This window comes from Antechinus flavipes, chromosome 1 (assembly GCF_016432865.1).
Source record: "Antechinus flavipes isolate AdamAnt ecotype Samford, QLD, Australia chromosome 1, AdamAnt_v2, whole genome shotgun sequence".
Classification (NCBI taxonomy): domain Eukaryota; kingdom Metazoa; phylum Chordata; class Mammalia; order Dasyuromorphia; family Dasyuridae; genus Antechinus; species Antechinus flavipes.
Window position 1 is genome coordinate 531315706 of NC_067398.1, and position 13061 is coordinate 531328766.

At 36.6% G+C, this 13061-nt stretch overlaps 1 protein-coding gene across 1 annotated transcript in view; it reads left to right on the forward strand.

Moving 5' to 3' along the window:
* The first annotated feature begins 9299 nt into the window (after positions 1 to 9299).
* The window catches only part of GALR1 (galanin receptor 1), a 31243-nt gene continuing 27481 nt past the window's right edge, over positions 9300 to 13061 (forward strand). Inside the window, exon 1 of the mRNA XM_051970551.1 lies at positions 9300 to 10976. Coding sequence (XP_051826511.1) covers positions 10290 to 10976 — 687 coding nt within the window. The 5' untranslated portion in view covers positions 9300 to 10289. The remainder of the gene's footprint in view (positions 10977 to 13061) is intronic.

Here is a 13061-nt window from a genome sequence, read left to right on the forward strand (position 1 = left end):
TATCATCTTTTTGTATGTGTGGCATGGAACACTTTGTTGGTTGGATAAAACCTACAGACCCTCCTTAGAATAATGTTTTCAAATATACAAGGAAACCAATCATGGAATACATCCATAAAATTTTTTTCAAAAAATAAGTTCATGGAGCATGACCCCAGATTTAGATCTCTTATAGTAGATGGAATTGCTAAGATCTTAAAAAATAAGAATTCATTAAGTATTTGTGATAGATTGGAAAAATTCCAAAAAGTAACAATATAGGAAAAAAAAAGATAGGAAAATACTATTTTAAAAAGAAGCAACATCAACTACAAATCAAACATATTTTAAGTATGTCCTATGTAAAAGGCTATATTATTGACATTGATGATACTACAAAGTAAGTTTATTGGGTTCTGACCTCAAGGGATTTAAAATCTATTAGAGAAAAATATGGAATAAATAAATATAATTTGATGTCACCCAAATATAATATGAGAATGTTTATGAGAATGGTATAAAAGAACTGTTTTGCTGGCCTATAAATTGTAAAGATTTTTTGTGGTGATCTAGTTCAGATGGATCTGAATCGGTCCCTGTTCGGGCGCCAAAATGTTGTGAGCTTTTTCTTCTCAAGACACAGCCAGGTGATAAAAGTTCAGATCTTTTATTATCTCCAATATAGCCCGGTTAGCTTAGAGGCCTATCTCTCTGCTTGGTTCCAAGAGCTCTCTCCAAATGTCTTTAAATCCAAAGGTCTGGTCCTTCAGCCTCTGCCTCTGCTTTCTTCAGCCTCCAGCCAGCTCCAGTCTTCATGTCATTCCGGTGAAATCTCAACTTGTAGCGTCTTCCTCTGAAGAACTTCTTCGACTGGCCCATTGGCCTATTTATGCTCCTTCCAGAGAGAGGGATTATGGGTTTTCTCCCATAGTGCTCTCTGGTCCAAAGAGCTTCAAGGGAGGTATGAATTCATTGAACTCCAATGAGTAAAGGTGTGAACACAAGCCTTGTATTAATTAGTTCTACTTAGTACCTTGTTTCAGGTTCTGCCCAAAACATCTTCTTGTAAGATTAGATCAACTCTAATTACTTAGCAGTTAGTAAGGATTCCAACAATTTTTTCCCCAAACTTTGTATTTCCCTTTTAATCTTGTTTCAGTTGGTTTTGCTGGTACAAAACCTTTTTAATTTAATGTAATCAGAGTTGTCCATTTTGCCTTTCACAATGTTCTCTGGTTATAAATTCCTTCCTTCTCCAAAGAGCTGATTATCTAATTATCATCCTTTATGCCCAAATCATGTACCCATTTTTGACTTTATTTTGGTATGGAGTGTGAGATATAGGTCTTTACTGAATTTCTTGTTACTAAATTTTCAAAGATAATGGAAAACAGGGGCAGCTAGGTGGTGCAGTGGATAGAGCACTAACTCTGAAGTCAGGAGGACCTGAGTTCAAATCTAGTCTTAGACACAACACTTCCTAGCTGTGTGACTCTGGGCAAGTCATTTAGCCCCAATTGCCTCAGGGGGAAAAATTATAGAGAATAATAGAAACATTATTTGCCATTCTGTAAAAATAAAGAATAACTAATATATTTAAACTGAATTGTGGAGTGGAGGGATGCTCTCTTTTTATTGGTAGAATTCGATAATGGATTTATCCTTAAAGGACATGGCATCTGATAAGACTCTTGAGGAAAAGAAAGAATTTCACTTAGCAGCATTGTAGAGGAAGAATATTTCAAGAAAGAAGTAAGAGCATGAGCAAATTTACCAAGGTGAGAAGGCATGAAGAATTTTTACGGAATGGCAAATAGTATACTTCAATTGAAAAATAGGAAAGGTAAAGGCAAGTCGTATAAAATGTAGTTGGAAAAACATGTCAAAATTAAATCATAAAGGGTCTTGAATACCAAACTAAGGAATTGCTTACAGGTAGTAGGAAAGCCCTGAATTTTTTTCTAAAAAAAAAAAAAAGGCATTGACCCTTTGAACCATGAAAATTACATAGTCATGTATATTGTGGTTTTTGGGAAAAGGATACAAAGTAGAGATGGAGAGATGAGATAGGAGATCATTACTATGATCTAATTGAGAGATAATAAAGACCAGAATAAGGTTAATGGCAGGGAGAATATAAAGGTACTTGAAACTAAACAATGTAAGAGAATATGAGAGTTAAAATGTACCTCCAAGGTCTTCTAGAGCATATATGCCTGAATAAGGAAACCCTCTACTATGTCCAAAACATATAGCTATCTAAATTTTACTTGAAAATCTGCCAAAAGTCAAAAGGAATTTATACTCTTCTCTAGGCTGTACATTAGGCAAGTTCTAATTTTTCAGATCACATTTCCTTAGCGCAAATCTAAATCTACCTTTTTTCAAGTTCCATCTATTGCTTTGATCCTATTTTATAGATCCAATCAGAACAAGTTTAATCCCTCTCCATATGACTGCCACTTCAAACATGAAAAATCATACCCTACCTAAATCTTTTCTCACCATTCCTACATAATGCCAGAGATTTCAGTTGATCCTTATATTGCATTTATCTCAATGTTCTTCACTATCCCAGTTACCTTCTTTTTGACACAATGTTTATCAATGCTGTTCTTAAAATGTAGCATGCATTCTAAACCCAATAGTTTTGATACAAACTGAACTAATGTGTTCCGAGAAGAGCAACTTTCTCTAGTCTTAAACACTATATCTTTGTAAATATAGCCTAATGTTACCTTGTTTTTTTTGAATTGACATATCAAATTAAAGATAGATAATAATTTTCTAGATGTAAGTAAAACAGAAAAAAAAAAGACTAAATAGCATCAGCCACTTGAAGAATCACAACTGGGATTAAGTAATTTTGAGATTTGTTAAGTGACTTGCCATAGGAAATAAATGTTAAGTGTTTGAGGCTGGATTTGAACACAGGTACTCCTGATTTCAGGGACCATGCCTATTGCCTGCATCATCCAGCTGCACCAATGCATTGCTATTATTATAAAGATTAGAGCAATGTGAGATGTTATATTTCAATCTGTAAACAATATTTAAATTATCAGTAATAAGTAGATAAATTTTCACTAGAATATTCTGATATGTAAAGATAAAGTTAGGGAAAATCACTCAAAATAGGACTAAAGTTATCTATAGGAAGATTAAAATTTTATTTTATATTGTTTAGCTTGGAAAAGAAACGATTGTGTACAGTCATGTCAACTATTATAGCCTCTTTTATCTGAAAGCCTTTTCTGCTTAGAGATCACCAAGTTCACCCTTATTTTTCACAGGTAAAAAAAAAAAAGCCCAGAGGCTTAGAGAAGTTGAATTAATTTGTGCCAGAAATGGAATTAGAACCTGGGAACTTTCTTTTTAAAAGAAATCTTATTGGGGCAACTATATGGTGACAAGAATACCAGCTCAGAAGTCAGGAGGACCTGAGTTTAAATGTGACCTCAGACAATTAATTACTTTCTAGCAGTGTGTCTCTGGGCAAGTCACTTAACCCCTAACTCCAATCGCCTCAGCAATAAACAAACAAACAAACAAACAAATAAATAATAAATTTCATTGAGATCTTTTGTTTTTATATCATCTTTATTTCCCACTGTATCTATCTATTAATTTCTTCAAAAAGATGAAAACAAGAAGAAAGAAAAAAGTTTTGCTAAACTAATTAACATATTTTAAAAGTTTCTGGCATATGTAGTGATTCACACCCATTGTCATGCAAAGAAAATTGGTGAAAAGCATTTTTAATGTCACTTTTTGGTCATTGGTTATTGTAATTTTTCAATATAATTTGATGGTTTTGTAATTGCTGTTTTCATTTAGATTGTTGTAGTCATTGTGTATATTGTTTTCCCACTTCTGCTTACTTCACCTTGCATTAGTTAAAACAAATCTTTCTATCCATCTGTTTATTTTACTTTTTGTTTTCTTCAGCACAATCATATTGCATTATGTTCATGTCTCACAGTGTGTTTAGTCATTCCCTAATTAATAGGCACTTAAGAATCATAGTTTTAGAGTTAAAAGAGATTTTAAAGGTCATTGATTCTAAGTTCCTGATTTTACAAATAGGGAAACAAGAGGCCAAGAGAGTTTTAGAGATTTGCCCCAGAAATAATGAACAAATGTCTAAAGCATTGTTTGAGTTAAAGCCTTGCTGACTTTAGGTCAAACTCTCTACATACCATACTATACCATTACTGAGGAATGTGATGAAAAAATCTCATCTAACATAGTGTCTCATAATATCTCTGAATGGCTGTCTCTGAGCTATTTGTAGCCTCCAGGAGGGAAGAGTTTAGTGCTGGGGTGTGGTGAGGTACAAAGGAAGAGGGCACAGAGAAACACACAGATCAGGGCAAATGAACCAACTCCACAAACATCATGCTTTTCCTAGAATAAGCTCATTGTTAGATATTTCATCATCATGGACATTACTTCAACTTTGATAATATCTTTGTAGTATCCTCAGTTGCCTGTCCCTTTTGGCTGGAGGGTTGGAGCATAGAGCAAAATTCACTGAATTGAATATATATTAAAGCTTTGTGACACTAGTGTAGGCACTAGTATGGTTTCTTTTCAACATTTCAGAATTCAACTAGAGAGGCAATTGGATACATAGATCTTTTCTTTCTTTCTTTCTTTCTTTCTTTCTTTCTTTCTTTCTTTCTTTCTTTCTTTCTTTCTTTCTTTCTTTCTTTCTTTCTTTCTTTCTTTCTTTCTTTCTTTCTTAAATAACTTTTTATTGATAGAACCCATGCCAGGATAATTTTTTACATCATTATCCCTTGCACTCACTTCTGTTTCGATTTTTCCCCTCCCTCCTTCCACCCCCTCCCCCAGATGGCAAGCAGTCCTTTACATGTTGAATAGGTTATAGTATATCCTAGATACAATATATGTGTGCAGAACTGAACAGTTTTCTTGTTGCACAGGGAGAATTGGATTCAGAAGGTATAAATAACCCGGGAAGAAAAACAAAAATGAAAGCAGTTTATATTCATTTCCCAGTGTTCTTTCTTTGGGTATAGCTGCTTCTGTCCATCTTTGATCAATTGAAACTGAACTAGCTCTCTTTATCGAAGAGATCCACTTCCATCAGAATACACCCTCAAACAGTATCATTGTTGAGGTATAATGATCTCCTGGTTCTGATCCTTTCATTTAGCATCAGTTCATGTAAGTCTCGCCATCCTCTCTGTGTTCATCCTGCTGGTCATTCCTTACAGAACAATAATATTCCATCACGTTCATATACCACAATTTACTCAACCATTCTCCAATTGATGGGCATCGATTCATTTTCCAGCTTCTAGCCACTACAAACAGGGCTGCCACAAACATTTTGGCACATACAGGTCCCTTTCCCTTCCTTAGTATCTCTTTGGGGTATAAGCCCAGGGATACATAGATCTTAATGCAGCATAATAGAAAGTACTAGATTACTGGAAGACTTAAATTCTGATTCCAGTTCTGTTACTAATTAAAATATTCTTTTGGGCAAATCCCTAAACTTCTCTGCATGAGAGGCATCACTTAAATTCTATCTGCCTCAATTTCCTCAAATGTAAAATAGGAATAATAACAACCAACTTCATATCATTGTTGTGATGGTTAAATATTATGATATTTATAAAGTACTTAGCATAGTACTTGAAACAGAATAGTTGTTTAATTGATGCTTGTTCCCTTCCCCTTTCCCACATCCCCTCTCAGAATGACCAGCATAAAAAGCCCCTTGGAAATATGCTGTAGAGATTTCAAAATACTTCACAACATTCTTAAGAGCATGGAGGTGAATGAATTAAAGGGTATGTAAGCTAGCACAAAAGCTAGCTCTTATCCTTCCTTTTACCTTAAAAAAAAAAAAAAAAAACTACCAAAGGTACACTTTCAAAGAAGAGTAATACAGCAAGACAAAATACCAAATGGTGGATAATTATTACTTCAACTCAGTAGGGCTCTTCCTAGACCTTATTCTTACAGATTTTCCACTGTGCTCCTTTTCGAAGCTTGCTATTTCTTAATCACTTAGCTGACTGAATTGACCACTTTCATAAAAGATTTGTGCCCATGTTAATTTTTTTTTTTAAAGAAGTCATTTCTCAGAAGATCAGGTATGACAGTTTGCTGGTACTTAATAATGCTTTAGGAATACTGATAAACTGAACAGGCTATTCAATAAATACTAATGCAGAGTGAATTGTTTGTTTATTCCTTATTTGAACAGGAAAGGAAATAAATGCAAGTGAGAATAAGCCTTATTGATTTCAGATACCCATAAATCAAAATCATGTATCTCTCTCTAAATATTTTCTCCAAAGCTTTGTTGAGAGAAGATACAGAAAGATCTATATAATTTTAATAACTCTACCACAGAATAAGCTCACATGGCCATATTCTGTAGCAATTAATTTTTTTTTCAGTATAATAACTTCTGGCCTACTATAATGTAGGAATCATTCAATAACTAATAATTAAAAATGTTAAAAATGACTATTTAGGATAGAAAATAAGAATAAACCTGTAACAGCACAAAAATTGAACTAATGAAACCTCTGGGCTAGCTAATCCTTTTAGAAGAATAGAGAGATTGTCCATATATGATATCAAATATCAAGATATAATCAGTTCTCTAGGTGTTTCTAAATATCTGACAGTTTGGTATTTAATGGAGCAAAAAAGGAAAACAATGTTGGTAAAGATCTGTTAAATACAAATTGTAGTACAATGGTAGGAGTACTGGATTTTTGGAGCTAGAAAAACTTATATTTCAGTTCTGTCACTTACTACCTTTGTGATTGTATTCAAGTTACTTAACATCTTTTGATGTTTCCTTATCTGTAAAATGGCAAAGCAGATAGAGTGCTTGGCTTAGAGTCAGGAAGATCTGAGTTCATAATAGTCCTCTGACACTTATTAGCCATGTGATCCAGGTAAAACTGTTTGCCTCAGTTTCCTCATCAGTAAAATGGGGATAATAACAGAATCTTCCTTACAGGATTGTTGTTACAATGTACTTTGCACACTGCCTGGCACTATCTAAAAGTTAGGTGTTTTGAAAGACATTAATAGAAGTTATAGATGTTACCCTAAATGAAGTCTTTTATCAAAGCCTCATTATTGCATAGAACAAAACTTCTTAAACTGTGGCTTACAACTCCATATGGGGTCATATAACTGAATGTGAGGATTGTAAAAAAAATTGTCAATAGCAAAAGGTTTTTGAATGCCACCACCAAAAAAATAATTCAAAATCAATTGCTATAATGATTCCAAGGTTTTTCTGACAGTGCTTGCCCATCTTGCTTCTGGGGATTTCAATGCAGTCTTGATTCTGAACACTTTATATCCTCACTTTGTGCTGAGCATGCACAAATACTTCCAGAAATACCTCAGCTCAAATTCTAGACAGGGCCATATAAAAATTTCTCAGGCAAAAAGGGTCACATGTGGAAAGAATTTAGGGAGCCCTTGGTCAAGCTATACAAATCCTTTGTTACTTGGTCTTTTCTGGTTCATTTTAAATTGAGTTAGATACCTAGTAAGTATCTCAGGCCAGATTTGAACCTACAAAGATGAATCTTCCTGGTTCTAAATTTATTGCTCATCCACTGCACCACCTAGCTACCAAAGCAAGTTACTACAAGTTATAAAAATGTCATATACAGGTGCAATGGAGCTGAGAATCTGATCAGTAGAAGACCAGCCACCAAGTGAAACATTTTTGGATCATAACAGCTCTAGAAGAGTTTAGAAGACTTTCTTTTTAGGCATAGGGAGGGAAGTTTGTAGTGTGAATTCATGCTATTGTTTAATGCACATTTTTAAAGACACTAATGTTTCTTTGTGTATTTACTTGGAAAGAAAGTAGATGAGTCCACTTTAAAAAACATTGCTCCCAAATAGTAGATGTATAGAAAATAATTGTCAGTTTTCATATTTTATTATCCATTAATATTAAAAATGTTGGAAAGGAAGATGACTAAAGCAACTAAGTTAGATTATTATAAAATGTGTTATTGGAGGATTATTGGAAAGAAGTAGGGATATTTAGCTTGGAAAAGAGGATTTAGGTGGAAGATGGTAGCAATCTTTAAATATTTGAATGGTTTTCAATAGGAAAAAGGACAAGACTCTGCCTATATCTTTCCTGGGAGATACTTTTCAAATCTATCCAATATGTAGCTTGTTTGTTCATAGTTTGGATCTTGTTTCACCTATTAGGCAATTCCTTGAGGGCAGTAACTGTTTTTTGGTCTTTGAATCTCCAGTGCTCCAGTGCTCAAAGCCTGGCACATAGTAGGTACTTAATAAATAGATAGAAGCTTCAAGGAAGCAGATTTTGATTTTCATGTGGAGGATATTCTATAATTAGGGCTGTCCAAAATGAAATGTGATGCTTTTGTAGTTCCTGAATTCCTTGTCATTGAACCTCTTTAAATGGGGAACCTCTTGTTAGGTTTGTCATAGCTGGCATCTGTACTTCTGATATAGGTTGTAATTAATCTATGGACTCTTATGTCTAATATGATTCAATATTTCAACATTCCCCTTCATTTAAATTAAATGTTAATAAAAATTTAATTTGTGAAAAATAGTAAAGCCTATATTTTTTAAACATAGTATAATAATAAAATAAAATATAGTATAATATTATAAAATGAAACCATTCATATCAAAGTGCTGAGTTTTAGTAGAAAGCAATATGTGCTAAAGAAAACCAGAAAAGAGTCCTGAAAGTAATTCAATATTTTGTTTCTTCCTTCCATGCTATTTTTTCAAAATTGAAAAACATTTGTAAAAATGTTTCCTTAACATTCGATTAGGGAGTTATATTGTCTGTGAGATGGTAAGGCATGAATACTGGAAGGGTAAGGAGGGAGGAGGAGAGACGAATCAATTCAAATTTTGTAGCAATGGAAAAAATTTTATGGGCTAAGGTGGGTTTTTTTTTTTCTTTTTCCATTAATTTAAACTCTGAAAAGACTGTGATGTAAAGGAGAAAAATATAGATCCAAGTTCTAGTCTCAGAATTGATGTTAATAATAATAATCTGTGTTTGTAGAGTACCATAAGGATTGCAAATTGACTTTACATCACTTCTTTTGAGACTCACAGTAGCTAAAAGAAGTAAATGCCTTAGGCATCATCCTCTATTTACAGATGTCGTATTTTAAGCTAAGAATCCTAAGGGAGAAAGGACATCGGTCAGAAAGCTTTGAGGGAGCCCTGGACTCTACTGGTACTATTTGCCTTTCCTTGGGTGTGGGAGATGTAAAGAGAGAAAGGGAGGGAGGGCGGAAGGGAGGGAGGGACGGAGAGGGAATAGTGGGCTCGTTCCCTGACTTCGCTGACCGGAACAGAGAGACGTCTATGTCCCCCACCTTACTTACAGAGGGGAAAGGGGAGTGGAGAGAGTGTATTTTCAGCTGACTCAATTCATTTTCCTTTTAGTCTCTTTTAAAGAAGGAGGGGGAAAAAGAGGAGAAGAGCCCATTTTAGGGAGCAGCAAGCTATAACTTCAGAGAGCGCTCGAGATCCGGGGGCTGCGGCTGGGCTTCTATCAAGAGTGGGTCTGCTGCTGCTGCTCCAGCAGCGCCATCTCTCTGTCCGTCCTCCGTCTAAGGCTGCTTCGATTCCAGAGGGCAAAGCGAGAGCAGATCTGTAGCAACAGGTTCAGCTTCACTCTACTCAGTGAGAAGAAAAAGACAAGGCTTTGCAGGATCCTGAAAAAGAAGAAAAGGGGCCGGACCTCAGCCGTATGACTCAGTATCCCAGCACGGAGTGTCCTGAGGGGTTCCTTGCTTTCAGATCCCTACAACTTCGGACTGAATAGCTTCCAGAGCACCAGACACATGGGAGGACACACCTCAACCCCCAGAATCTTTCCTTTTTTTGCCGGCTCTTTTCACTCTACTCCAGATCTAGCTTTTAGGCTGATTGGACTCTAAGTAGAGACAAAGTTCGTATTTTAAGAAGTATAGCGATTGTCGCTGTTGTTGACAAGAGTTGACCGGTAGGAAAATTTTTGTGCCACTGCCGAGTCATTTAGTCAGTCAACAAGCAATAATTAAGCCCTACATTTATGTGGTTGGCACTGGGCTGAACTCTAGAGTTATACAAAGAAAAACAAATAGAGCTGAGGCGCTGCTCTCTGTTCTTTCCACATTGGAGGAACTCAACCTTCCGAGAAAGAACTGAGGCTTGCTTAAGCCCCTCCACACTCTTCATCCTCTCCTTCATCTCGCATCTTTTTACCCCGATTTTGACCGTGATACCGTCTTCTGCTCTCCATGGAGCTCGACCTATCTATGGAAAATCAGAGTGAAGGAGTTGAGGAGGGCTGGAATGGTAGTCAGCCGGAGCTAACGGATCGGGATCTCAAACCCCTCTTCGGTCTCGCCATCGAGAATTTCATTACACTGGTGATATTCGGGATGATCTTTGCCATGGGCGTGTTGGGCAACACTCTGGTGATCACAGTTTTGGCGCGAAGTAAGCCAGGAAAACCTCGCAGCACCACAAACCTATTCATCCTTAACCTGAGCATCGCTGACCTGGCGTATCTGCTCTTCTGCATCCCTTTCCAGGCCACAGTGTACGCGTTGCCCACTTGGGTGCTGGGCGCCTTCATTTGCAAGTTTACGCATTACTTCTTCACCGTGTCCATGCTGGTCAGCATCTTCACCCTCTCTGCCATGTCCGTGGACCGTTACGTTGCTATTGTCCACTCGAGGCGCTCTTCCTCCCTACGAGTCTCCCGTAATGCTTTGGTGGGCGTGGGGGTCATCTGGGCGCTCTCTTTCGCCATGGCCTCTCCGGTGGCTTACCACCAGCGCCTTTTCCACGATAAAATCAACAACGACACTTACTGTTGGGGCCAGTGGCCCAACCAGCAGCACAAAAAGATCTACGTGGTCTGCACCTTCGTCTTCGGGTACCTGCTCCCCTTGCTGCTGATCTCCTTCTGCTACGCTAAGGTGGGAGGTGGAGTATGGTGGGGTCAGGACCGGAGTGGGATGAAGGGAGGTAGGGGAGGAGATAAGAGGGTTAGGTAGTTTGACCGGCTCCTACAGCTTGGCTTTTATTTTCTGTTCTTTGTCATTATCCCTTTATCCACAGATCCTGCCAGAATCTCCTTTCTCTATCCCACTCCAAAGTTCTTTTGCTTGCCCAAGGATTTGCTAGAGTAGTAGCTTTGGTGAATATTTTAACACTTGGTCTCAGTTTAGACTGGGTAAGCTATACCAAAGAACCTCCTACAAAAGTTTGCTTTTTGCCACTGCGAAGGTTTCTATTCGATAAAACCTTTCTTTGTTTTGAAAAGTGAGAGATGCATAGGAGCCCCAAATGTATTCAATATGCAGATCTCCTTCTTCCGGTTTCCTCACATTTCCCTAAACTTGTTCTCCTTTTACAATGCTTAAAATATTCTTTCCCCTAGTTTCGGTGTATGATTATCACTTGCTTTTCACGTTAAGGGAACGTACGTGGTGTGCGATTCATATCAAACAAGTTGGAGAGTTGAAAACTATTTCCCACTAGATGCATACATAGAGTATCCAAAACTTTAAAGGTACCAGTTTCAGAGATCTTTGAAGGCAATGTCCGAGTCTATTTTATTTTCTTTCGTTTTTTTTTTTTTTTTTTTTTTCTTCCACAGTCCTAGAGTGCTTGGCAATAGCCCAATTCGTGATCCTTCATGAAACCTGTCCTCTTTGCTGCTGATAAACCACCACCACCACAACAAAAAAAGCGGACTTAACCGAATATCAAAGATGTTCTCTAGCTATAAACAGAATGAAAACCATAAGAACGTCTCAGAGCTAAATGAAAATCTTGACCTGTCCCATACCCTTGCTCACCTCTAGCCTGCTTGTGGGAAGATTCATAGACAAAACAATTTGACCCGTGGGGGGCAGTAGTTTGGTAGAAATGGTACATTAATAGTGTTAGTCATTAGTCTCCAGTTCTCCCTTGCGGGGACAGGATCCTGATTTCTTTGAGCTACTAGGAGAGTTTATGGACTTCATTTTAGTTACACATTGAGAATAAAAATTGAGAAATAATGTTTTTTCTCTTCAGAAACTTAAAGGGAGTCAGAGATTCCAAAGAACTACTGCCCTTTTAAAGGTGATTCCAGCTCTCAATCCATCATTCTGTGATCTGAATAGTGAACCCTTATGTAATTTCCCCTTATCCCCCAATAATTCATAATCTAAGTATCACTTTAAGAGGTCCGGCTAGGAAAAGAGTACAGATTTGAGATTTCTTTTAGATCTCTAGGTTACATACCCCTTTAACACTTTACTGTGTTTCCAAATCTTCAGAGTTTAGCAGTTGTCTTTTCTACATTGTAGAGGAAGTTTTTTGGAAGATTTTTACAGTCTTCTATCTTTGTTGATCATGATTTTCAGTCATGTCAGATTCTTCCTGACCCCATTCAGGGTTTTCTTGGCAAGATATTGGAGTTGTTTACTATTACTTTCTTCAGCTCATTTTATAGGTGAGAAAAACTGGCAAACAGTGTTAAGTGACTTGACCAGGTTCACATAGATAGTAAATTGCCAGATTTGAACTCAGAAAGATAAGTCTTTCTGTTACTAGGCCTGACACCTACTCACTGTAGCTGCCTTAACTAATCCCTGTTAACTAATTTTTAATCTTTTAATGTAAGTTTTTGTATTTGAGTAAATTAAGTTATACTTCAAATAAAGCTCACAGGATAATTATTACTATTCTAAAATGCTTATCATTTTAAAATCAGAATGCAATTAATTCATTACAAAAATAGCTTGTCACCAATTTCTATAATTTCTATGATATTATTTTGAATTGATGTGAGAGGCAGTCACTAGTGTGGGCAAGCAGAAAGTTACTTGATAATAGTAGAGTTGAGTATTTATTGCTACACTTACTACTCTAGGGAAAAAAAAAAGCCTCTCAATATGTGTAAGGGAGGACATCTTGGTTTTCTTCATAATATTCTTGTGAAGTTTGTGTGTGTGTGTGTGTGTGTGTGTGCATGTGTGTGCATGTGTGCACAATTTCTATGGGTTTATATT